The 26325-nt window shown below is 65.7% G+C and overlaps 2 protein-coding genes across 2 annotated transcripts; one reads left to right on the top strand and one right to left on the bottom strand.

Annotated features, from left to right (window-relative positions):
- Nucleotides 1-503: 503 nt before the first annotated feature.
- On the bottom strand, nucleotides 504-5250 carry COPS6 (COP9 signalosome subunit 6). The gene is made up of 10 exons (XM_084616378.1): nucleotides 5069-5250; nucleotides 4085-4210; nucleotides 3543-3674; nucleotides 2706-2794; nucleotides 2304-2366; nucleotides 1749-1796; nucleotides 1539-1653; nucleotides 1316-1408; nucleotides 978-1078; nucleotides 504-718 (listed from the first exon to the last, which is right to left on the bottom strand). The coding sequence occupies exons 1-10, from the start codon at nucleotides 5154-5156 to the stop codon at nucleotides 578-580; spliced, it is 996 nt and encodes a 331-aa protein (XP_084472504.1). The 5' UTR covers nucleotides 5157-5250; the 3' UTR covers nucleotides 504-577.
- A 2797-nt stretch (nucleotides 5251-8047) lies between these two features.
- On the top strand, nucleotides 8048-12968 carry LOC311514006 (lysophosphatidic acid receptor 6-like). The gene is made up of 2 exons (XM_084616262.1): nucleotides 8048-9598; nucleotides 11000-12968. Exons 1-2 carry the CDS (start codon nucleotides 9284-9286, stop codon nucleotides 12086-12088), a joined length of 1404 nt encoding a protein of 467 aa, XP_084472388.1. The 5' UTR covers nucleotides 8048-9283; the 3' UTR covers nucleotides 12089-12968.
- The last annotated feature ends 13357 nt before the right edge of the window (nucleotides 12969-26325 follow it).

The following is a 26325-nucleotide window of genomic DNA, read 5'->3' as shown; positions in this document are numbered from 1 at the left end:
GGGCCCAGCTCTACCCAAGGTGGCCTGGGGAAGAGCTGCATGAGCTCAAAGCTGGCCTCTCTTCAACAGAGGTTAGTTGGATATGATCTCCTGCGCCTTGTATCCCTCATTGCTTGTGACCAACGCAGCTACAGCACACATCAAGGCGAATGCGAGGACCCCACTCCCCTCCCAGAGCTGGGGAGAGAACCCAGGAGTCTGGGCTCCCTGCCCCCACTCCCCTCCCAGAGCAGGGAATAGAGCCTGAGAGTCCTGACTCCTGCCCTTTCTCTGGGGAGCCCAACACTGGAGCTAACCCAGCCCAGCATCCCCTCGCTGCACCCTTGTGCCATATGAAAGGGGAGGGTGTCGCAGGCAAGCTTGGGGTGTCGACTTGTAACTTGCTTTCACAGGGGCGGGGTGAGGCCAGGGGGAGCAGCGGCTGCTGTCCGGGGGGGGGCAGGGCTGTGGGGAGCCTGCCCCCGCACAGCCCGTGGCCAGAGCAGCAGTGAGCAGGCACCAGCGTCTCTCCAGCAGGAGTTTATTGGCGGGGAGGGGAGAGGGCCGGGAAGGGGGCCGCGCCCCCCAGGCCGAGGGATCAGAAGAAGAGCCCGCGCATGCGACGCCCGATGCCCTGCCGGTCGTACAGGATGTTGAACTTGTTGACAAACTGGTTCATGGTGTTGCAGGTTTTGGTGATGGTGCCCAGGTAGGCCATGAGCCCCACGTCGTTGCATTGCTGTGGGGGGAAGGGAGGGCAAGGGGGTTAGTGAGATGCTCTCGGCCCCCCACAGCCCTGGGGAGACTGCTTCCTGCCCCCCCAACCTCCCCACCCCAGCACTAGGGAGACGGCTTCCCACCTGCCAGCAACCCCAGCAGAGATGCTCCCACCCCGGTCCCTGCCTGCCCTGGCCCAGACACCCTCCAACCCCTGCTCGCCCCCCTGCCCGCCCCGCCACAAACATCCCCCCAGCCCAGATGCCCCAGCCTGCCCTCACATCATAGAAGTCGGTCTTGAACTTGTCGGTGCTGAGGACAGGAAGGCAGTGGCAGAGGGCATAGGCCTCACGCAGGATCTCGTGGTTGAAGGGCACCTCGCCTGGGGGGGCAGGGGAGAGACAGTTAAAAGGGGCAGCACCATGGACCCTGCCCCACCTGGCGGGGGGTGGGGGGCAGCCCAGGCCTGACACACCAGGGCCATGGGATCAGTGTCAGAGCTAAGGGGGCAGCGCAGCCCAGGGCCCCGACGCACCAGGCGGGTGCCGGAGCTAATGGGGGGCCCTGATGAACGGAATGGGAGGGAGCGGGGGTCGAGACGCGCAGCCCGGGCCCTCACCTGCCTCTGAGGCCTTGACATACTCTAGGATGAGCTTGACCCGACTGTGGAGCATCTTGATGGCGCTGTGCTGGGCGATCAGGTGCTCAGCCACTGGGGGAGAGAGGGCAGGGTCAGGAGGCTCCGCCCCCCGGAGACTCACCCCTGAAGTCCCCCATCTCCAATGTCCCCTGCACGCGCACCCCTGGGGAGTCCTCCCCTACCCCCCCACCCCCACACTCACCTGTGGAGTTCTCCCCGCTGCCGGTCGCCGTCATTCGGGCCACGTGGTCGACCCCGATGCGCTCTGCCTCCTCTGTGGCCAGTGTGTAGGTCAGCTCCGCAAACAGCATGGTGGCCTGGGGGCAAGGGGGGGTCAGGGGGCTTTGGGCCGGCACCAGCCCCTCCCCCTAGGGAACACACACAGCGGGGGGGGCTGGGGGGAGGTACTTACCTCTCCATTGATGATATCGATCACTGACTCAAAGACACTGACTGGCAGCTGGGGACACAGAGCAAGAAATACCCTGATACGCTGCACCCAGACGCCCTCGCCCCACAGCGAGAGGGGTAGGACAGGCTGAGACACGGCCTCTCTGGGGTGAGGTACAAGGCTGATTATACAGGGCCCCCTCACCCGGCTCTGAGATGCAACTTATTCTGGGGTGGGGCGCAGGGGCTGTTCATACAGGGACCCCTCGCTTGGCACTGAGACGTGGCCCCTCTGGGGTGAGGCGTGGGGGCTGGTTCTACAGGGACCTCTCACCTGACACTGAGACGTGGCCCCTCTGGGGTGGGGCACGAGGGCTACTGAGTGGTGGTTTGAGACAGGAAGTGAAGGGAAATTCCATACACAGCCAAAGCTGCAGGGGGCAGGGAGGACAGATGCCCTCAAGCCAGACTTCGCTCCTTGGGGCAGGTGGGAGGCTGGTTTCCGATCCCCTACTGACCGGGCCCCAGGCAGCCACCTCTGGATCAGGCTGTTAGTGGGGGGGAGGGGGATACTCACATCCGTGTGCTTGGTCATGGGGTTCAGCTTCAGGAAGAGGGGGCTCTCGATGATCTCACACACCTGGGCTCGGGGAAAGGCGACCATGAGCATGGTGCGTGTCAATGTCAGGCCCCGTCCCCCCCACTGCACACTGGCTGCCAGCACCCAGGGGCTCCACCAAAGACCCCCAATGTAGGGGGGGGTCCCTCCCCTGTCACATGGGGTCAGAGGGACTCTGGGACTTTGAAATGGCAGCTCCCACTATTGCTTAGTGGTGGGCGGGCAGGGGCAGCTGGGAGCCAGGACTCCTGGGTTCTCTCCCCGGCTCTGGGAGGGGAGCTGATGGGTTAGAGCAGGGTGGGCTGAGAGCCAGGACTCCTGGGTTCTCTCCCCGGCTCTGGGAGAGGAGTGAGGGCTGACCTGTTTATGGACGTGGATGTCAGACTGGTCCGGGGGGCCACCCGTCGTGTACCAGCCCAGGAACTCCATATCCTTGAAGACCTGTTTGACTGGGTGGTGGAGACAAAGAGGAGCACGGTTAGCGGGGTGGGAGGGCAGAACCCAGCCCCCACCAGCTCCCGCAACTCAGGGATCTACAGACAGTCAGGTCAGCAGGGCCCATTCGATCCTCAAGTCTGAGCTCTGCAGTCCAGAGCTCTCACCCAGTTCCCCCGCGTCGTGTTTGGCTGGAAAGCCTCCGGCCTGGCCTGGAACCATCACCAGACTGGGAATCCCCCGTGCCCCGGGATTCATCCTCCCGGCTGGGGATCTGCCCCCTCTTTCTAACCTGGACTGCTCTAGTTTTAGCTTCCACCAGTTCTTGTTCTGCTCATGCTCTCGTACCTGGTACCTTCTCCCCTGTCACCTTTCTCCCCATGAAGGGACTTCATACCATCACCAAATCAGCCCCCTGTCTGCTTGCTGACAAAGAACACCAGCCAGGTGGGTAAGTGTCTCACTGGAGAACATTTCCCCAGCCTCCGAAGCAGCAGTGTGGCTCCTTCCTGCCCCCCCGTTTAAAATGCAGACACCGGGACTGGACACTGCGTGCAGAGGGAAAATCCCCTCCCTGCCCTGCCCGCTACGCCCCTGGTTACACACTGACCCCCTGCCAAAGCATCACACCCCCATTCCTACTCCAGCTGCTGGGCCCTGTTACTGCTGCCCTGTAGCACCAGGCCCCTCCGCACTGTGCCCATGCAGTCGCCTCAGGGAGGGCGGCCCGCCAGCCCCCCCACCTCCCCCGTGCGCACTCACACTGCTCCTCCTTGGTGTAGTAGTACTCCTTGTCAATGACAATGTTCTCCTCCACCGTGTGGGACAGCAGCTCGAAGGAGTTCATCACCTCGATGTTCCGGCCCTCCTGCCGCCCGATCAGCGCCCCGATCACTGGCAGACACGGTGGAGGGGTGTCACGGGGAGCCAGGACCCTCTCAGGGCTGGAATCACGGGCCTGGACCCTCAGACCACAGGAACCCGCTGGTTTACGGGCTGGACCCTCCCTCCCTGGCTCAGTGGGGGTGCGGGGCACAAATGCAGCCTTAAGCAGCAGATGCCCCCACAGCCCCCGCCAGCCCGGCAGGACCGGAGGTCTAGGGGCAAGGTGTGCCCTGACTCCCAAGAGCAGCCGCGAAGGGAACAGGGGGAGGGGTCCTCAGAGCAGCGCTGGGACGGGACCCAGCCGGGTGTCACGCCGGGAGGCTTGGCCTGCATCCGGGGGACCCCCGGGCTGGCGGCTGCTGGAGCGGGAGGGCCACCCAGAGGCTTGAGCGGGGCGGGTGAGGCGCGGAGGCTGGTACCTTGCACGGGGCGCCCCTCCTGCGAGCGCATGCGGATCCAGTGGTCGGAGATGTTGAGGATCACCAGCGGGTGCAGGGCCACCGAGACGCTGCCCGTCACGCCCGACGCCATGACGGTGGGGAGCACTGAGGGGGGGAGAACGCGGTCAGCGGGGGGGAGGGAAACAATCGGGGCGGGGCAGTGAGCCCCACTGGACACCTCTGGGGTCCCTGCCCCGCGGGGGGGGTCCTCGAGGGCAGACTGGGGCAGGGGTGGGTGGGCCCATGAGAGGGGCGGAGCCCCATAGGGAGGGGGTGGGGTCTTTCAGGGGCTGGGCACAAGGGGAAGGGGGAGGAGTCCCATAGGGGCGTGGCCTATTGGAAGAGGTGTGGCCTGCACAAGGCCACTCTGGGGCGGGCCTGAGGGGAAAGGAGGGGGCGGGGCCTCTGAGGGGGCGGGGCGAGAGGGATCTCGGAGGGGGCGACGTCTAGGCCTGGAGGAGATCCTGAGGGGGCGTGGCCCGAGGGGCGGGGGCGGGGTCTGCGCGCAAGGGGTTCCTGAGGGGGCGTGGCCCGAGGGGCGGGGGCGGGGTCTGCACGCGGAGGGGTTCCTGAGGGGGCGTGGCCCGAGGGGCGGGGGCGGGGTCTGCACGCGGAGGGGTTCCTGAGGGGGCGTGGCCCGAGGGGCGGGGGCGGGGTCTGCACGCGGAGGGGTTCCTGAGGGGGCGTGGCCCGAGGGGCGGGGGCGGGGTCTGCACGCGGAGGGGTTCCTGAGGGGGCGTGGCCCGAGGGGCGGGGGCGGGGTCTGCACGCGGAGGGATTCCTGAGGGGGCGTGGCCCGAGGGGCGGGGGCGGGGTCTGCACGCGGAGGGGTTCCTGAGGGGGCGTGGCCCGAGGGGCGGGGGCGGGGTCTGCACGCGGAGGGGTTCCTGAGGGGGCGTGGCCCGAGGGGCGGGGGCGGGGTCTCGCTGGCCTCCTCCGGCCCCGCCCGCGGCGGGCCGGTACCTGCCGCGTCCACCTCCATCCCGCCGGCCCCGGAGCCCCCGTTGCTCCCCGCCGCCGAGCAGGAGGCCCCGGCCGCTGCCGCCGCCATCTTGACGCCGTTCGTCCCGGCGGGGCCGCTGTAGCCAAGTCTCTGCGCCTGCGCCCTACGGCCGCCGCTTTAGGGAGCTCCGCCCCCTCTCCCGCGCTCCAGCTTCTGGCGCATGCGCTGTACGAGGGCAAGAGGCCGCCGGCGTCCGGAGCATGCGCATTTGCAAAGTTTAGAGCTCCTTTGGCTATAGAACTCCGCGCCGCGGCCCCGCGCATGCGCGGAGGAAACGGAACCTTCACGTGAGGCGCCGGTTCCGGCCCCAGCTCAGGGCGGCGGCGGCGGCTGGGAACCGCCCCCCCCCCGGGCCCCGTCCCCCCCGGCACCGCCCCCCCGGCCCCCCCCGTGCTCTGCCCCCCCGGCCCCCCCCGTGCTCTGCCCCGCCCACCCCGGAACCGCCCCCCGGGCCCCCCCCGTGCTCTGCCCCGCCCACCCGGGCCCCGCCCCGCTCCCCCCGGCACCGGCCCCCCGGCCCCCCCCGTGCTCTGCCCCGCCCACCCCGGAACCGCCCCCCGGGCCCCCCCCGTGCTCTGCCCCGCCCACCCCGGAACCGGCCCCCCCGTGCTCTGCCCCGCCCACCCGGGCCCCGCCCCGCTCCCCCCGGCACCGGCCCCCCGGCCCCCCCCGTGCTCTGCCCCGCCCACCCCGGAACCGCCCCCCGGGCCCCCCCCGTGCTCTGCCCCGCCCACCCCGGAACCGGCCCCCCCGTGCTCTGCCCCGCCCCCCCCGGCACCGCCCCCCCGGGCCCCCCCAGCACCGCCCCCCGCTCTGTCCCCCTACGGCCCCCCCCCGCTCGCTCCCTCGCCTGCCCCCGGGCCGCCCCTCTGCACCGCTCCCGCACCCTCCCGCTCCCAGGCCCCCCTGCTCTGCCCCCCCACCGGCACTCCTCCTCGGCCCCCCCGCTCCTCATCCTGGGCCCCCCCCGGCACCTCCCCCCGCTCCCTCGCCTGCCCCCCCCAGACCCTCCTGCTCCCAGGCCCCTCCGGCACCGCGCCCCTCGCTCCCTCTCCTCCCCCCACAGACCCTCCCCCGGTCCACTCCCGGCACCGCCCCCCTCGCTCCCTCTCCTGTCCCCCCGGGCTCCTCCTCCCGGCACCGGCCTCCCGCTCTGCCCCCCTGCGGCCCCCCCCCGCTCGCTCCCTCGCCTGCCCCCAGACCCCCCTGGGCCGCCCCTCTGCACCGCCCCCGGACCCTCCTGCTCCCCTACTGCTCCGAGGCCCCCCCGGCACTGCGCTCCTCGCCCCTCGCTCCCTCTCCTGCCCCCGCAGGCCCCCCCGCTCTTCCCCCCCCAACCGGCACTGCCCTGCTCTGCTCCCCCCCTCGGCCCCGCGCTCCTCCTCCTGGGCCCCCCCCGGCACCACCCCCCCGCTCCCTCGCCTGCCCCCCCCAGACCGTCCTGCTCCCAGGCCCCCCCGGCACCGCGCCCCTCGCTCCCTCTCCTGCCCCCGCAGGCCCCCCCCGCTCTTCCCCCCCCAACCAGCACTGCCCTGCTCTGCTCCCCCCCTCGGCCCCGCGCTCCTCCTCCTGGGCCCCCCCCGGCACCCCCCCCGCTCCCTCGCCTGCCCCCCCCAGACCCTCCTGCTCCCAGGCCCCCCCGGCACTGCGCCCCTCGCTCCCTCTCCTCCCCCCCCCAGACCCTCCCCCGGTCCACTCCCGGCACCGCCCCCCTCGCTCCCTCTCCTGCCCCCCCTCTGCACCGCCCCCGGACCCTCCCGCTCCCAGGCCCCCCCGGCACCGCACCCCTCGCTCTACCCCCCTCCACTGGCACTGCCCTGCTCTGCTCCCCCCTCGGCCCCCCCGCTCCTCCTCCTGGGCCCCCCCGGCACCCCCCCCCCCGCTCCCTCGCCTGCCCCCCCGGACCCTCCCGCTCCCAGGCCCCCCCAGCACTGCGCCCCTCGCTCCCTCTCCTGCCCCCCCAGACCCCCCCCGGTCCACCCCCGGCACCGCCCCCCTCGCTCCCTCTCCTGCCCCCCCTCTGCACCGCCCCCGGACCCTCCCGCTCCCAGGCCCCCCCGGCACCGCACCCCTCGCTCCCTCTCCTGCCCCCGCAGGCCCCCCCCGCTCTACCCCCCTCCACTGGCACTGCCCTGCTCTGCTCCCCCCCCGGCCTCCCCGCTCCTCCTCCTGGGCCCCCCCCGGCACCACCCCCCCGCTCCCTCGCCTGCGCCCCCAGACCCTCCTGTTCCCCCCGCCCCTCCCGCTTCCAGGCCACTCCCCGGCACAGCCCCCCTTGCTCCCTCTCCTGTCGTCCCCCCAGGCTCCTCCTCCCGGGACCGCTCCCCCTCGGCTCTCCCGCTCCTCTCGGCCCCCCCCAGCACTTCCCCTCCCCCCTCGCACCAGGCACCATCCCCAGACCCTCCCCCAGTCCACCCCCAGCACCACCCCCCCAGACCCTCCCGCTCCCAGGCCCCCCCGGCACCGCGCCCCTCGCTCCCTCTCCTGCCCCCGCAGGCCCCCCCTCTCTGCCCCCCCTCACTGGCACTGCCCTGCTCTGCTCCCCCCTCGGCCCCCCCCGCTCCTCATCCTGGGCCCCCCCGGACCCTCCTGCTCCCCGGCCCCCCCGGCACCGCGCTCCTCGCCTCTTGCTCCCTCTCCTGCCCCCGCAGGCCCCTCCCGCTCTGCGCCCCCCCCTACTGGCACTGCCCTGCTCTGCTCCCCCCCTCAGCCCCTCCCCGCTCCTCCTCCTGGGCCCCCCGGCGCCTGCCCCCCCCCCGACCCTCCTGCTCCCCCCACCCCTCCTGCTTCCAGGCCATCCCCCGGCACCGCCCCCCTCGCTCCCTCTCCTCCCCCAGACCCCCCCCCCCGGGTCACCCCTCTGCACTGCCCCCGGACCCTTCGGCCCCCGGCTCCCCCCCGCTCCCTCTCCTGCCCCCCCTCTGCACCGCCCCCGGACCCTCCCTGCTCCCCCTCCTGGGCCCCCTCCCGCTCCTACTCCTGCACACACCCCATCACACCAACACGTCGCACGCGCACACACACCCCGTCGCACAACGCGTTGCACGTGTGCACACACCTCATCGTGCACATACCTTGTCTCACACACACAACACGTCGCACACACACAACACGTCGCACAGCACATTGCACGCGCACAGCACGTTACACAACACCCCTGGGGTTGGACAGACCTGCCACACACGGCACCCCACCACGATCATGCACACGCCACACCCTCTCACACACAACACATCACAATCACACACACACGCAGGCCACCGTCACTGTTGCACACCATATTCACACCCAATGCCGCCCACTTCTCACGTACAGTACCACTCACAGCCATGCCCCCCTCCTGATACACCCAGCCCAACACATCTCACATATCACATGACATTCACGCCCGCCCCCTCACACCTCACCTGCGACCACACCACAGTCACATACCACACTCACCGCCCCCCCACCGCAATGTCACACCCACAGCAGCAGGAAGCTGGTCTCCGGAAGCATTTTGCAAACAATCAGATTACTTAATAATGGGAATTTCCCAGCCCTGGGGCTGTTTCCCGTCAGCCTCCCCCCTCCTCCCCGTGGGCACAAGACGGGGGCTTCCCGCTCCCCTGGCCCGGCCTGCGGGCAAATCGGCCAAAAATGATTTGTGCCACGTTGGGGGAGGGGTGAAAAGGCCAGCAAAACGCAGGTTGGGTGTGTCAGGCTGAGTGGGGAGGCGTGCGTGGGTGTGAGCAGAGGTGTGCAGGGCGTCGGTGCAGGTGTGTAAGGTGTACAGGGCGTAGGTGTGAGTGAAGGCATATTGCGTGTGCATGAGAGTGTGTGCAGGAAGAAAGGGTATGAATGTGTTGAACTGCGGGGGGGGCGCGCGTGTGTTTGGGTTAGTGTGTGTGTTCTTGTGGTGCAAGGATGTCTGTTCACACGGTTGTGAGTGTGTGTGCAGAGCGTCAGTGTGCATTTGTGTCTGTGAGGGAGCGGGAGGCTGAGTGTGTGCTTGTGTGTGTGTTCGGTCGGGGGGGCGGGTGGCAGACAGCGGCTGGTCTGTATGTAGGTGTAACGCCCATCGGCTGAGGCCCCCCCTCCCCGGGGGGGCTTTCACCCCAAAGGGAAAGGAGCTGCTGGCTCCAGGAACAGCAGGGTCGCTAGATGCCCAGGGACGGACCTGGTGCCCCTCGGCCATGGAGCCAGCAGCCTCGCACCAAACACAGGGAGCCACAAGCGATGACTTGCCGGGACCCCTGGCAGCCCCCCAGGGCTGGTCTTATTGGGGATCAGCCCCCGCCCTGCCAAGGCAAATCGTCTGCCCAGGGTTAAGGTGTTCTCCCGTCCCTGCTGGGGAACCTCCTCCCTGGCTAAGGGGCGGGATTAGGGTATTCTCACTTCCCCCCACCCCGCCTGGGCCTCCACCCTGGACAGGCGGGTCGAGCAGCCCAGTTTATCTGAGCCTGGACTCTCCCCAGAGAAGCCGCAGGATCCTGGTTCCCATGGACGGGGTGAGTCAAAGCCACACTGGGGGTCGGTGGGTCTCCCTGGGTCCGGGGGACGAGTGGGGGGGGGGTGGTCTGGTTGGGACAGGTGGGAAAGGGTTGGGTTGGGGCAGGGGATCCCTGTATCTAGGACAGCTGGGAGAAGGGCGGGATGCCTGGGGCTGCGCTACACTTGTGGGGGGAAGGGGTCCCTTGTAGGGTTGAGGGCAGGTCCCACCCATGGGGAGCTTGCTCCTGCTGTGCAGCCCCACCCAGTTGCTGAGATGCTGAGCAGAGAGTGGGGAGTTTGGGGGAGACAGGGCAGAGGGAGGCACCATGGTGGAGAAGGGGGTTGGGGTCCCCTCATCCTGCTATGGGAACAAGGAGTTGTGGGATGCAGTGGGGGAAGGAGAGGGCCCCTGGGGGCAGGTTACCCCAGAACTGACACAAGGTGGGGGGTCACCCCATCCCCTGCATCCTGACCCCCCTGGGTATCCTGTCCCGGGGGTCAGCCAGGCTCGGGAATCTCTGTCCCTAGGGCAGCTCATTTCACCTACCTGCCACTGGGTACGGGGCTGAGCAGGGTTCTAAACAGGATGTGTGTGTGTGGGGGGGGGTGTTATATGGAGAATGACAACATCCAGAGTTATCCCAGGAAACCCCCTCCCCGAGTCAGGGAGAGAACCCAGGCGCCCTGGCTCCCAGTCCCCCTGCTCTAACCCACCAGCCCCCGCTCCCCTCCCCAAGCCGGGGAGAGAACCCAGGAGTCCTGTGGGCAGCCAGGTGATGGGGGGTATGGCGCAGGCAGAGGGAACTCACTCTGCCAACTGGCGCCCAAATTTCTTCCTGCCCATCCCATCGCAGCCTGGCTCTGACCCCGGGTTCCCGCTGGCCTCCTCCCCTCCTGCGGCGGGCAGCCCCGCCTATGTGCGCAGCAGGGTGCAGATCCCGTTAAGCAGCATTTGGGTTGCGACACGGTTCCTCGGTGCCAGGCCGCCCCCTCCCCACACACAGCAGACGCCCCCTCCCCACACACAGCAGACGCCCCCTCCCCCTGCACCTTGGGCATTCCTAGCATCCTCCTTTGCAGCTCCCTCCCGGGCTCTTCCCAGGGCTCTGGGATCCAGGGGCAGCCCCCTCCCTGCACATGGGGGTGGGGGGAGAGCTCAGTTCTTGGGCGCTAATGGGGCCCCCTGGGACACAGCCTCTCCCCCCCGCCCTCCCCGGGACCCTGCACTGGGATGCAAACAAGGAGATTACTGGGCCCCAGCCGACGTGTAACTGCACAAAGCCAACCGTAGAGTTGGGAGTGAGGGGCACCGGCAGGGCTGGGAGGGGCAGGGCTGGGCTGGCAGGGGCTGCGGGTCAGGAGTGAGGGCCGGCCGAGCTCTGTGTGGGTTTTAACCTCCGTCCGTCCCTCCCTCCCAGCCTCGCTGGACCCTGGCCGCGAACGCCTCAGCACTGCCCCCCAACGAGACAGGTTGCGGGGAACAGGCCGACTTCCAGTACGTGCTGTTCCCCGTGGTTTACAGCCTGGTCTTCGTGCTGGGCCTGGCCGGGAACCTCTCCGTGCTCTGGTATTTCCTGCGCACCCGGACGGCCACCGCCCCGGCCAACATCTTCCTGGCGAACCTGGCGTCCCTCGACCTCATCTTCGTGCTGACCCTGCCCTTCCGCGTGGCCTACCACGCCCTGCGCAACGACTGGGTGTTCGGGGAGGCCCTGTGCAAGATCACTGGCTCCCTCTTCTACGCCAACCTGTACGGCAGTTCCCTCTTCCTCACCGGCATCTGCCTGGAGCGCTACGTGGCCGTGGTGCACCCGCTCCGCTCGCTCCGCCTGCGCCGGCCCCTCTACCGTGTGGCCAGCTGCCTGGCCATCTGGGCCCTGCTGGCCGTGGCCGTGCTGTACCTGACACTGCGGGGGCCCCTGACCCGCCCCTTCCCCAACGGGCGCCTGGCCTGCCTGGAGAACTTCTCCAGCGACTCCTGGAAGGGCCGGATCTCCAGGGTCAGCCTCTTCGCCGCCGCCGTGGGCTTCCTGGTGCCGCTGGCACTCATCGGCGTCTGCTACCCGCTCATCGCCCGCCGGCTGCTGGAGACGCCGGGCATGGCGCCCGGCTCGCGGGCTGCCCGGCGCAAGGCGCTGCGCACGGTGATGGTTGTGCTGGCGGTGTTCCTGCTCTGCTTTGCCCCCTACCACCTCACCCAGGTGGTGCACACGCTGTGGCGGCTGGGGGCGCTGGAGGGCTGCCAGCTCCTCCGCGGCACCTACGCCGCCCGGCGCGTCACCATGGCCCTGACCAGCCTCAACGCCTGCCTGGACCCGCTGGTCTATTACTGCGCGGCCGAGCGCTTCGCCTGGAGCCCACCCTGCAGCGGCCGGTGCTGCTGGGGGCGGCCGGCTGCCTCCGGGGACGCCCAGGGCTCGGGGCTGCAGGCACTGGACAGTGGAGCCTCCCGTGGGGCCCACGCCGAGACAGTGACCTCGCCCCACGGCACCCGTGGAGGGGCCTGAAGGGTCCCCCCGTGCTCGGCTCATGGGGCTACACCAATGGACTCCCCCCGCTTGCTGCGCCGTGGGCCCCGGGGCCCTGCGTCCCAGCTCTCGGTGTTACCCTCCCCCGGAGCAGCGATGTTGGGTTCTCTGCTGCTGGAGAAGGGAGGGATGGTGAACAGGGTTACAGGGGTGTGTACGTCCGCATAGTATTACGTGTACGCACAGCCGTGTGTGTGTGTGTGTGAGTGAGCGCACAGATGTGCCAAAGACCGAGGGGTCGCCGTCTCTCCCTTGTTCACGCCTGCCGGGACCATCAGATCTCACCAGATTGGACGGACGCTGTGTGTGCGTGCGTGGGAGGGAGCCGATGGGTGTGACTGTGTGCACCAGGGTGTGAGTCTGTGCGCTTGTTACAGGAGCGTGTGTGTGTTTTACCCCTGTGAACGGCTGAGCTTGCATCTCCTTGGCTGTGACACTGTGTGGGACTGTCCTGTGAGGAAAGGTGCGACTCGGGAGGGTTGTACCTTCCCCGTTAGGTGTGTGTCTGTGTGTGTGTGAAACAGAGAGAGAAGCCCTGGGCAGGGGGCACTGGGGGACACTGGCATTTGTGTGTCTTGGGGTGGAGGGAGGCAGCTGTGTGTGTGCACGACACTGCAGGGTGCTGGGTTTTGCGTGGGGTGCTGAGATGTGCGATGCTGCGTTGTGCAATGCTCTGTGTGTGTGTATGTGACCCGGTGCTGGGGTATGTGTGTGTGATCCTGGGATGTGCGATTTGCGTCTGAACAACTGGCGGGGAACCTGTGAGTCGTGGAACCTCCCCTGTTGTGTATTTGTGTCCTGCTCCCCCCATCCCGGCTCTTTTGTACATTTTGCACTTTCCTGCCAAGTAAAAGCAATGTTTCCATCGTGCTACGTCCCGTCCCTCCCTGCGCAAACACCCCCCGGATTCACCTCACAACACCCCAGGCTCAGCACAGGCCCCAGGGGGCCCAGGGCTGGAGTGAGGGGCCCCGGCGGAGCTGGGGGGGCCAGGGCTGGGCTAGCAGGGGCTGTGGGTCGGGAGTGAGGGGTACCGGCGGAGCTGAGGGAGGCAGGGGCGTGGCTGGGTCACATGTGGTCTCCCTGCTGCCCCCTCTCCCCCCCCCCGTCCATGGCGCCCCTGGTGGGGCTGGAGGCTCCGGATGCGGTGCGGCGGCTCCCAGGGACCCAATGGGCAGGGCAAGGTGAGTCCTGCCCCCCCGGGGCGACTGTTTGTGTCTCTGTCTCCAGCCCGGGGAGCCCGGGGCAGGGAGAGCCAGGGGAAGGGGGGTGAGGGGCATGGAGGGGGGAAGGAGGGGGGTGAGTGGGGGGATGATGGAGTACAGTGGTGTGTATGGGGGTGAGGGGGGATGGAGGGGTGTGGGGGGTAAATGGGGAGGAGGGATGTATGTGGGGCTGTATAGGGGGATGGAGGGGTACAGGGATGGGGATGGGAGTATGGGGGCATGGAGGGGTATATATGCAGGAGGGAGGGATGTATGGGGGGATGGAGGGGTGTATAGGGCTGTATGGGGGATGGAGGGAAGTGAGGGGGATGGATGGAGGGGTGTGTGAGGGGTGTATGGGGTTGGATGGAGGGAGGAGGGGTGTGGGGGCATGGAAGAGTGTGTATAGGGATTGAGGGATGTATGGGGGGGATGGAGGGGTGTATAGGGCTGTATGGAGGATGGAGGGGAGTGAGGGGTGTATATGGGGCTGGATGGAGGGGGGAGGGGTGTGGGGGCATGGAGGGGTGTATACGGGGAGGGAGGGGTGTGGGGGCATGGAAGAGTGTGTATAGGGATTGAGGGATGTATGGGGGTGATGGAGGGGTGTATAGGGCTGTATGGAGGATGGAGGGGAGTGAGGGATGTATGGGGGGGATGGAGGGGTGTATAGGGCTGGATGGAGGATGGAGGGGAGTGAGGGATGTATGTGGGGGATGGAGGGGTGTATAGGGCTGGATGGGGGATGGAGGGGAGTGAGGAGGATGGATGGAGGGGTGCGTGAGGGGTATATGGGGCTGGATGGAGGGAGGAGGGGTGTGGGGGCATGGAGGGGTGTATACGGGGAGGGAGGGGTGTGGGGGCATGGAAGAGTGTGTATAGGGATTGAGGGATGTATGGGGGTGATGGAGAGGTGTATAGGGCTGTATGGAGGATGGAGGGGAGTGAGGGATGTATGGGGGGGATTGAGGGGTGTATAGGGCTGGATGGAGGGGAGTGAGGGATGTATGTGGGGGATGGAGGGGTGTATAGGGCTGGATGGGGGATGGAGGGGAGTGAGGAGGATGGATGGAGGGGTGCGTGAGGGGTATATGGGGCTGGATGGAGGGAGGAGGGGTGTGGGGGCATGGAGGGGTGTGTATAGGGATTGAGGGATGTTTTGGGGGAATGGAGGGTGGGTATAGGGCTGGATGGGGGATGGAGGGGGTGAGGGTATATGGGGATGGCACAATGGAGGGGTGTGGGGAGGGGGTGAAGAAATGTGTATGGGGAGGAGGAAGGTAGATTAGATCCCCCCCCCCCCCAGTTCCGATGCCCCCCAAGCCCCGTCTCCGATCTGTGGGTGCCCTGCGGCTAATGCCCCCCCTGCAGGGATCTGGGTGCTGTGTGGGAGGCAGGGCCCCTGCTGCTCTCTGGGGTTCAGGGCCGGCTCCTGCCTCCCCTGGGCCGAGGGGCTGGGACCCAAACCCCGTGTGCCCTGGCGGGGGCCAGGGACATTCTCCTTGCCAGCCGCCAGGGGTCACTGCTCCACCCCACATCTTGCAGCAGACACCAGCCTAGGGACCGGTGGTAAATCCAAACGCTGCCAGCCTCCAGCATCAATGGCCTTCCTTGTGCCTCACCCCAGAGCCAGCCGCCTTTCAGGGCCAGGTCAGGGGTCCCTGTATAAACATCCCCCGTGCTCCACCCCAGACCTGGCTGCATCTCACCGAGCTCCTCTTCACCCCCAGGCCGATGGACCCATGCCGGTGGCCGCGCTTGCCCCGGAGGTCAGGCCGGGGCTGCATCTACGTCGCCTTCGCCGGCCTATGCCTTGCAGTGTTGTACCGCTGGGCCTGGAGACGGGGCTGGTGCTGCAGCTTGGGGGCCGGCAGGGGGCCCGGGGGGCACCAGCCGCGCCAGGGAGAAGATCATCCGGGGCCTCAACGCGTCCCCGGGGACCAACAGCGCCGCCTTTCCCTCCAGCAAGGCCAGCCGGATGCCTGGGTCCCCTGGGGAGGGGCCTAGGCCCCCCCAGCCAGGGGCCGGCTCCCCGGAACTGGCAGCTTCTCCCGGCGCCCGATGGAGGTGCTGTTCGGGAGGGGACCCCACGGCTCAGTGGCCCTGGGGGCCCCTTGCCCTGGCACCTCTGGAAGGAGGAGATGTCCCCCGCAGATGCTGGGCCCACGGCTCCAGCGTGTCTTCAAGAGCTACCAGGCCGGACACAAGTACCAGGTGCCCCCCGAGGCCGGGGCCGGGCGGACAGGGCCGGGGCTGCTGTGCCAGCTGAAGGCTCTTGTGACGGTGCGGACCCTGCACCCGGGGGAGGGGCCCTTCTCCGCCCCCGAGTGGAGGGGGGTCCTGCCCCAGAGGGACCTGGTGGAGGAGCTGGGCCCCCTGCACACCTGCGCTGTGGTGAGCTCGGCCGGGTCCCTGCAAAATTCGGGCCTTGGCAAGGAGATCCGTGAGTGCACGGGGAGCGTGAAGGCAGGTGGCCCGATTTGCACAAGTGGTGTGCTAGCAGAAGCAGCCCCATTTGCACAAGGAGGGTGTGAGCGTGAGCAGCCCCATTCGCACAGGGGGCACTCGAGGGCGTGCGACCTCTCTGCCCAGACGCCCACGAAGCGGAGCTGAGGTTCAACGCGGCCCCGACGGCCGGCTGCGAGCGCGACGTGGGCTCCAAAACCACCCTGCGGCTGCTCAACTCCCGGGGGGGCGGGGGGGAGGAGCCAGGGAGGGTCAGCGGGGGCAGTTCTGCAGCTGGAGGTGAGGGATGGGGGGGGTTTGCAGGGGTGGGGAGGAGGCAGCTGGGGGGTTGCAGCGTATGGGAAGAGGTGGTTGGGGGAGCTGGGGGGTGTAGTAGGGCGGGAGAGGCGCTTGGGGGGGTTGCAGGGGAGGAGGTGGTTGGGGGGCTGGAGGTTTGCAGGGTGGGGGAGGAGGCGGTTGGGGGGCTGGGTGGTTGCAGGGCAGGGGGAGGGGGCACTTGGGGGGCTGGGGGGTTGTAGTAGGGCGGGGGGAGGCGGTTGGGGGGCTGGGGGGGTTGCAGGGGAGGGGGTGGTTGGGGGGCTGGGGTTGTAGTAGGGTGGGGGAGGAGGCGGTTGGGGGGCTGGAGGTTTGCAGGGTGGGGGAGGAGGCGGTTGGGGGGCTGGGTAGTTGCAGGGCAGGGGGAGGGGGCAGTTGGGGGGCTGGGGGGCTGGGGGGTTGTAGTAGGGCGGGGGGAGGCGTGTGGGGGACTGGGGGTTGCAGGGAAGAGGAAGGAGTGGTTGGGGGGGTTGCAGGGTGGGGGAGCAGGCAGCTGGGGGGTCGCAGAGCAGGGGAGGAGGCGGTTGGGGGGCTGGGGGGTTGTAGTAGGGCAGGGGAGGAGGCGGTTGGGGGGCTGGGGGGGTCGCAGGGCAGGGAAGGAGGCAGTTGGCAGGGCTGGGGGGTGCAGGGCAGGGGGAGGGGTGGTTGGGGGCTTGCGGGGGAGGGAGCGGTTGGGGAGCTGGGAGTTGTGGGGCAGGGGGCAGTTTGGGGGCTGGGGGTTCGCAGGGCATGGGCGGAGACGGTTGGGGGGGTGTGACGAAGTGGAACTGTTCTTAATGTTTCCTCTGAATAGTGTAGGGGTGCCTCAGTTTCCCCTAGGCAGTTCTTTAGTATTTAGGGGGTGGGAGAAGGGCGTATGATCATTGCAGAGCCCTAGAGGGCAGGTGTGTGCAGGGGGCTGGACACAGGGAATGGCCGACACCCTGTTTCCTGGCCACTGATGGCCTGGGCCCTTCCCCCCTGCAAGAGCTAAAGGGTTGGAGAACAAAGGAATCCGGTGACCTCCTGGCCCAGCAAAGGGACAAAGCCCAGAGGAGGAGGGGCTGGAGGGAGTTTCAGTTTGGGGCTGGCTGGGACATGGAGTGAAGGGCAGACGGGGTTGTCTGGCTCACTGCCCCCAAAATGGACCCAGCTGAGGGGTCCCGGTCTCTGCACCTACAAGCTCTGTGTTAGACCATGTCCCTGTCGTCTAATAAACCTTCTGTGTTACTGGCTGGCGGAGAGTCCCGTCTGACTGCGGAGTTGGGGGGCAGGACCCTCTGGCCCCCCCAGGACCCCGCCTGGGCGGACTCACTGCGGGAAGCGCACGGAGGGCCAGAGAGGATGCTGAATGCTCCGAGGTCAGACCCAGGAACGGGGAGGCCGGGGGAGCTGTGTGTCCTGCAGGCAGGCTGCTCCTTGAGAGGAGACTTCCCCAGAGTCCTGCCTGGCTTCATGGGGAGCAATTCCAGAGCATCGCCTGGGGACTTGGGAAGAGCGGAGTGATGGCCTGTCACCGTCTCCTGAAGAAGGACTTTGTAACCCGGTGCAGAAAGAGAGGGTTGAGCATTGGAAAGTTCACCAAGGCACAGTTAATCGTGCAGCTGGAGGAGGATGACCGCTCTAAGGAACAGATTCCTGACCCCAAATGGGGCTATAGCAGGATCTGGGAGCAGCTGGAGTGGGAGCCAGGCATCCCCAAGACTCCTGTCCCCGACCAGACGGGGGTCTTCACGATCGGGTTCCCCATCGGGGGATCGGAGACGGACGGGATTGGAGCTGAGTCCGAGACAGCAAGAGGACTGTGAGGGACAGCGAGAGCCCAAGAAAGAGCTGCAGAAGCAGCAGCAGCATGAACTGGCGGTGGTGGGGTGGAGAGGCCTAGGGGACCTCCCCGGGGTGAGTGGGGATAGACCCCAGGGGGCCAGTTCCGCAGGGAACCTCGAGACGAAATTGCTGCCCCTGGTTAAGGAGGGGGGGGATGTGGATGCCACCTCACTGCCTTTGAGCAGGCTGGAGATTTGAACCGGGGGACCCTGCGGAAAAGCCCCGGTGTCTAGCTCCCTTGCTGGGTCCCAAGGCCGTAGACTCCGTCAGCCAGATGGGTGGGGAGGTGGACAGGCTCCCACTCCTGGTCCCAGCCTATATGTCTGTGTGGAGGTTCCTGGGGCCAGGCCCCTCAGACCCCCAGTGGGAGCGGAAGGTGATGGTCAATGGAGAGACATTCCTGGGGTGGCGAGATCCTGGGACAGAGAGAACTGGTGTCAGGCCCCGGGTGGTGCAGCCTCAGATGCTGAGGGGCTGGGTGAGCTGGGTGAAGGTCCCAGGGACGAAGCCCCTCGCCCTGCCTAGGGCCCAGATCCCCGTGCAGACCCAGAAGGGGTGGGGCTGGCTGGTTGTTAGGGTTCTCCAGGACACCAGCTGCGAGACCCTGTTGGGGGGTGACTGTCTCTTTGGGACAGGATCCAGGCCTTACTCCTGTAAGGGCCAAGGGTTTGAATTTGAATCCAGGGGCGGAGAGGGAAATGGTCAGTGAAAATGCAGATGACCTGGCTGGCAGCAGGGAGGAGCGGCTAGGCTCAGGCTACCTGCCTGCCTGTAACCAGACCCCTGGGGCTGGGTGGGACAGAGAGATGCTCCCTGCCCCCTTGCACACCGGAACGGGGGGGGGCTCAGGGGGCTCACGCTGTCTCTGATGCTGTGAGGAAAGCAGCGAGCTCGCTGCCTACCCCCACTGGGACAGCAAGGGCAGTGCTGAGCAAGGGGGGAGATAAGACCCCAGCTGAGTCGGGGGGAGACACAGGCAGGGCAGGGGATCTGTGGGGAGTGGCAAGGTGCTTGGTAAGGAAAGTCTGGATGAGCCTAGGCAGCCTTGTTAGCTGATGGCTGTGTCTAGTCAGCAGGGTGGGAAGGCAAGGAGAGTGGAAGCTGAGTGTCCCTGGACCTTACCTGTTAGCTGGGTGGAGAATTGGGACAGGGAAGGAAACGTGCCTGTGTCTGTCAGGGGTATTGACTTGCCTGTGGAGGGAGCTACCCTGATCTCCAAGCAGTTGTCTGTGACCAGCCTTGTGTGCTGGGACCAGGGGAATGAGATCCCAAGCTGTGTGTCTGGGAAAGGAGAAGGTGTGTCCGGCTCTTCTTTGTCTGTGGAGCAGACAGAAGGGGCCTTTCAGCCTGTGATGGTTGAGGGTCGTGCAGTTGTCTCAGAGTTGGTTCTGGATTCAGCCAAAGCCCAGGAATGGAAGGGTCCTAAGTTTGGGTCTGCTCAGGAGAATGACCCTGTAACTAGGTCACATCCACTTAGTGTCTATGTAAAGAGAAAAGGAGGACTTGTGGCACCTTAGAGACTAACCAATTTATTTGAGCATAAGCTTTTGTGAGCTACAGCTCACTTCATCGGATGCATACTGTGGAAAGTGTAGAAGATCTTATTATATACACACAAAGCATGAAAAAATACCTCCTCCGACCCCACTCTCCTGCTGGTAATAGCTTATCTAAAGTGATCACTCTCCTTACAATGTGTATGATAATCAAGTTGGGCCATTTCCAGCATAAATCCAGGTTTTCTCAACCCCCACTCCCCCCCCGCCCACACACTCACTCTCCTGCTGGTAATAGCAGTGTCTATGTAAAATCCCAGAGACCAGACAATTCTGGTGCTTGTATTTTGCCTGTTGCTCATGTGTGGCTGGGAAAGGGTGCAGCAACTCTGTCTAATCAGAGTGAGATCCTAGCCGGGGCACAAGGAGAGCATGAAGGTGATGTGATTGTGTTACCTACTGAGGGTGTGGAAACCTGTAGCAAGAAGGAAAAGATTCCTGAACATGTGTGTGGCAAAGGGAAGGAGAATGCTTCTAACCTTTTATCTAGGAAGTCTGTAAGTTTGCCTGAAAGGGGATTGTGTAGGAATCCGCCGGATGGGCCAGAGGTAATTCTGGATGTAAGGGAGACCCAGAAAGAGTCTGTTGTTGCTCAGGAAAGTGTTCCCCTAGAGCAAGCCCTAGGTAAAGAGGGTAAGAGCAGAATTTCTGTGAGGGGGTGAATTGTTGCATAGAAAAGCCCTCGGGAAAGGAATCCTCATGGAGTCTTTGCAATCAGTTTACTGCAACTGAAGGGTGTGAAAGTGATTTAATCAAGAAAGTTTCAGTTCCTAACAGCCAGAAATTTTCTGTTGTGAATGGATCCACTGACTGTCCTGTTGAAAGACCCAGCGTGGATAGCTTTGAGAAGGTCTCAGATGAAGTGAAAGCTGTTAAGAAAGTTAAACAGTCCTATAACCAAATGGCTGTGTTTGGCCAGTTTGTGGGGAGAAGACCCAATCCCAGTTTGACCCCTGGGGTTTTGGGGGTGGCCAAAGGGCACAGGCCGCATAAACCTTCCCACATGCGGCCTGCGAGTGCTATCGACCACCCCCGACCGAAGGGAGGGCGTGAAACTGGAAGGGCCTGGTGTAACTAGTGTACCTAGTGACAGAGGATGTGGAAAAAGCTAATGTACTCAATGCTTTTTTTGCCTCTGTTTTCACTAACAAGGTCAGCTCCCAGACTGCTGCACTGGGCATCACAAAATGGGGAGTAGATGGCCAGCCCTCTGTGGAGATAGAGGTGGTTAGGGACTATTTAGAAAAGCTGGACGTGCACAAGTCCATGGGGCCGGACGAGTTGCATCCGAGAGTGCTGAAGGAATTGGCGGCTGTGATTGCAGAGCCATTGGCCATTATCTTTGAAAACTCGTGGCGAACCGGGGAAGTCCCGGATGACTGGACAAAGGCTAATGTAGTGCCAATCTTTAAAAAAGGGAAGAAGGAGGATCCTGGGAACTACAGGCCAGTCAGCCTCACCTCAGTCCCTGGAAAAATCATGGAGCAGGTCCTCAAAGAATCAATCCTGAAGCACTTGCATGAGAGGAAAGTGATCAGGAACAGCCAGCACGGATTCACCAAGGGAAGGTCATGCCTGACTAATCTAATCGCCTTTTATGATGAGATTACTGGTTCTGTGGATGAAGGGAAAGCAGTGGATGTATTGTTTCTTGACTTTAGCAAAGCTTTTGACACGGTCTCCCATAGTATTCTTGTCAGCAAGTTAAGGAAGTATGGGCTGGATGAATGCACTATAAGGTGGGTAGAAAGCTGGCTAGATTGTCGGGCTCAACGGGTAGTGATCAATGGCTCCATGTCTAGTTGGCAGCCGGTATCAAGTGGAGTGCCCCAAGGGTCGGTCCTGGGGCCGGTTTTGTTCAATATCTTCATAAATGATCTGGAGGATGGTGTGGATTGCACTCTCAGCAAATTTGCGGATGATACTAAACTGGGAGGAGTGGTAGATACGCTGGAGGGGAGGGATAGGATACAGAAGGACCTAGACAAATTGGAGGATTGGGCCAAAAGGAATCTGATGAGGTTCAATAAGGATAAGTGCAGGGTCCTGCACTTAGGACGGAAGAACCCAATGCACCGCTACAGACTAGGGACCGAATGGCTAGGCAGCAGTTCTGCGGAAAAGGACCTAGGGGTGACAGTGGACGAGAAGCTGGATATGAGTCAGCAGTGTCCCCTTGTTGCCAAGAAGGCCAATGGCATTTTGGGATGTATAAGTAGGGGCATAGCGAGCAGATCGAGGGACGTGATCGTTCCCCTCTATTCGACATTGGTGAGGCCTCATCTGGAGTACTGTGTCCAGTTTTGGGCCCCACACTACAAGAAGGATGTGGATAAATTGGAGAGAGTCCAGCGAAGGGCAACAAAAATGATTAGGGGACTGGAACACATGAGTTATGAGGAGAGGCTGAGGGAGCTGGGATTGTTTAGTCTTCAGAAGAGAAGAATGAGGGGGGATTTGATAGCTGCTTTCAGCTACCTGAAAGGGGGTTCCAAAGAGGATGGCTCTAGACTGTTCTCAATGGTAGCAGATGACAGAACGAGGAGTAATGGTCTCAAGTTGCAGTGGGGTAGGTTTAGGTTGGATATTAGGAAAAACTTTTTCACTAAGAGGGTGGTGAAACACTGGAATGCGTTACCTAGGGAGGTGGTAGAATCTCCTTTCTTAGAGGTTTTTAAGGTCAGGCTTGACAAAGCCCTGGCTGGGATGATTTAACTGGGAATTGGTCCTGCTTTGAGCAGGGGGTTGGACTAGATGACCTTCTGGGGTCCCTTCCAACCTTGATATTCTATGATTCTATGATTCTAACTCCTACCAAGGAATGGGAGAGATGCTGGGGCATCCATGGGAACGTGGGTGGCTTCAAACTTCCCCAGGTCACTGGTATAGTGAACCCGCTCAGTTCGATCTCGAAGGGCGGAGAGATGTGACGAAGTTGGACTGTTCTTAATATTTCCTTTGAATAGTGTGGGGGTGCCTCAGTTTCCCCTAGGCAGTTCTTAAGTATCTAGGGGGTGGGATAAGGGTGTATGATCATTGCAGAGCCCTAGAGGGCAGGTGTGTGCAGGGGTCTGGACACAGAGAATGGCCGACACCCTGTTTCTTGGCAACTGATGGCCTGGGCCCTTCCCCCCTGCAAGGTGAGAGCTGAAGGGTTGGAGAACAAAGGAATCCGGTGACCTCCTGGCCCAGGAAAGGGACAAAGCCCAGAGCAGGGGGGGCTGGGGAGAGTTTCAGTTTGGGGCTGGCTGGAGACATGGAGTGAAGTGCAGACGGGGTTGCCTGGCTCACTGCCCCCCAAAATGGACCCAGCTGAGGGGTCCCGTTCTCTGCACCTACAAGCTCTGTGTTAGACCATGTTCCTGTCGTCTAATAAACCTTCTGTGTTACTGGCTGGCTGAGAGTCCCGTCTGACTGCGGAGTTGGGGGGCAGGACCCTCTGGCTTCCCCAGGGCCCCGCCTGGGTGGACTCGCTGGGGGAAGCGCACGGAGGGGCAGAGGAGGCTGAATGCTCCGAGGTCAGACCCAGGAAGGGGGAAGCCGGGGGAGCTGTGTGTCCTGCAGACAGGCTGCTCCCAGAGAGGAGACTTCCCCAGAGTCCTGCCTGGCTTCATGGGGAGCAGTTCCAGAGCATCGCCCAGGGACTCCATGACAGGGGGGTCGCAGGGCAGGGGAGGAGGCGGTTGGGGGGGTAGGGGGGTTCGCAGGGCAGGGGAGGAGGTGGTTGGGGGGCTGGAGGTTTGCAGGGCAGGGACGGAGGTGGTTGTGGGGCTGGGGGGTTGGAGGGTGGGGGAGGAAGCATTTGGGGGACTGTGCTGCTCTCCCCCTAACTAACCCCACCCCCACCCCCCAGCTGATGGCGTCCAAGGAGCACCACTTTCTGGACAATCCGCTCTACGACTCCGGGGGGCTGGTGGCCTGGGACCAGCCACGTACGCAACCGACCTGCAGGAGGTGAGACCTGGGGGGCCAGGGAGGGACTGGCTGCCTTGCCCATGGGGCCAGGGGAATGGGGGTTATGGATGGTTGGTGCGCTGCAGGATCATGGGACGGGGTCCCTGCGGGGACGGGGGTCTGTAGCGGGTTGTGGGGACCCTTCCCTGAGCGGGTGAGTTTCCAGTGGGCCCCACAGGGGCCGGCTCTTGGCCCCCGGCAAGTCCTGGGATGGACGCAGACGGGGGAAAGGGGGCCGAGGCTGGGGCCTCAGATGGCAGGGGTGGACCCCAGCCGCACCCCAGCCTCACCCCCGAACACTCCTCCATGGCCCCCTAGGAGGGCGCGCCCCACGGTTTGGCTGGAGAAGAAGGTGTAGGGTTTTCACGGTGCTGGATTAACCCTGGGTGATTCCCCGAGGGGCCTGTGGGGTCACCATCGGGGCAGTTTCTCGGAGCGAGCCGCGCCAGGAATGAGTGGGGGGCCAGGTCTCTGGCCGGTGTCCCATGGGGGGTCGGACGGGATCCCGCCCAGCTTTGGACTCGATGAATTCCCTTGGGGGGACCCTGGGGCGGGTGCGGGGTGTTCAGGGCACCGCGGGAGTGCTGGGAGGTGGCGGGCAATGGGGGGGATGTGGGGCATTCATTCCCCGTGGGGGCCCCCTGGGGGTGGGGTGTATGGGGTGCTGCAGGGATGTGGGTGCCGAATGTCCCAGGTTAAAGTCGGGGGGCTGGGGAGGACACATTGGGGGTGATGGGCACCAGGGCCCTGCTGAGCACAGCGGGATGGGGGGGGCTGTGAGGGGGCCTGACAGTGGTTCCGAAGCCGGAATGACCCCATCCTGTGGGGGGTCCTGGGGGCTGTGTTGGGGGGCTGAGGGGCTGCATTGGGGTATCAGTGGGGGGCTGGAGAGATCTGTCTCTCTCACCGACCAGCCCCTCCCTGTAGTGGTAGCGGGGCCCCTGACGACCCCATCTTCACCCAGCTCCGGGTGGGGTGGGGCGGGTGCAGCGCCCCCACCAGGCCGCCCACGGCGCCCCCACCAGGCCACCCACGGCCTGCACCCGCAGTTCCAATGGCAGCTCTGGGACCTGCTCCAGGGGAGCGCGGCCGAGGTCGTTCGGGGTGAGCCCCCCCGCGGGACTGCCCGGGACCCCCCCCTGGAACCACCCCCCGCGGGACTGCCCGGGACCCCCCTGGAACCACCCCCCGCGGGACTGCCCGGAACCCCCCGAGCACCTCCCCTGGAAGCACCCCCCTGCGACTGACCGGGACCCCCCCGGAACCCCCCCCACGACTGCCCGGGACCACCAGCAGTTGCCCTGGCATCCCCCCTGGAACCACCCCCCCACGACTGCCCGGGACCCCCCTGGAACCACCCCCCGCGGGACTGCCCGGGACCCCCTGAGCACCTCCCCTGGAAGCACCCCCCCCCGCGACTGACCAGGACCCCCCTGGAACGCCCCCCACGACTGCCCGGGACCACCAGCAGTTGCCCTGGCATCCCCCCTGGAACCACCCCCCCACGACTGCCCAGGGCCCCTGAGCACCTCCCCTGGAACCACCCTCCACGGGACTGCCCGGGACCCCCTGAGCACCTCCCCTGGAAGCACCCCCCCACGACTGCCCGGGACCCCCCAGCACCTGCCCCTGCACCCCCCCCAGAACCCCCCCCGACCAGCCAGGAACCTCCCCAGCACCCCCCCAGGAACCACCCTCCCATGATTGCCTGAGACCCTCCCAGCACCTGCCCCAGCACCCCCCCAGAACCCCACCATGACCAGCCAGGAACCCTCTCCCGGCACTCCCACTGGAACCACCCCCCGGGACCCCCCAGCACCCCCGTGGAACTCCCCCGGCACCTGCCCGGGCATCCCCCCTGGAACCTCCCCACGACTGCCCGGGACCCCCCAGCACCCCCCGGAAGCCTCCCCACAACTGGCCAGGCCCCCCCCCGGCACCTGCCCCAGAGCCCCCCCACGACCAGCCAGGAACCTCCCCAGCACCTGTCCCGGCTCCCCCTGGAACCACCCCCCACAACTGCCCCGGGACCCCCCAGAACCCCCCTGGAACCACCCCCCCCACAACCAGCCAGGAACCCCCCCGGTACCCCCCAGGAACCACCTCCCCCACGACTACCTGGGCCCCCCCAGCACCCCCCTTGGAACCCCCCCACAACTGCCTGGGTCCCCCCCGGCACCTGCCCCGGCACCCCCCAGGAACCACCCCCCCATGACTGCCCCGGGACCCCCCAGCACTCCCCTGGAACCACCCCCCCACGACTGCCTGAGACCCCCCCGGCATCTGCCCCAGCACCCCCCCAGAACCCCTCCATGACCAGCCAGGAACCCCCCCAGCACCCCTCCCGGAACCACCCCCCCACAATTGCCTGGGACCCCCCAGCACCCCCCTGGAACCCCCCAAGCACCTGCCCCAGCACCCGCCCTGGAACCCCCTCCACGACTGCTGGGACCCCCCTGGCACCTGCCCCAGCACCCCCCCTGGAACCCCCTTCACGACTGCCCGGGACCCCCCCGGCACCTGCCCCAGCACCCCCTCTGGAACCCCCTCCACGACTGCCCAGGACCCCCCCGGCACCCCCCCATGACCAGCCAGGAACCCGCCCAGCACCTGCCCCAGCACCCCCCCGGAACCACCCCCTGACGACTGCCCGGGACCCCCCCGGCACCTGCCCCAGCACCCCCTCTGGAACCCCCTCCACGACTGCCCAGGACCCCCCCGGCACCCCCCCATGACCAGCCAGGAACCCGCCCAGCACCTGCCCCAGCACCCCCCCGGAACCACCCCCTGACGACTGCCCGGGACCCCCCCGGCACCTGCCCCAGCACCCCCTCTGGAACCCCCTCCACGACTGCCCAGGACCCCCCCGGCACCCCCCCATGACCAGCCAGGAACCCGCCCAGCACCTGCCCCA

The sequence above is a fragment of the Lepidochelys olivacea genome (assembly GCF_965140295.1).
Source record: "Lepidochelys olivacea isolate rLepOli2 genome assembly, chromosome: 28".
Taxonomy (NCBI): Eukaryota; Metazoa; Chordata; order Testudines; family Cheloniidae; genus Lepidochelys; species Lepidochelys olivacea.
This window is presented reverse-complemented; position numbering and strand designations above follow the sequence as displayed.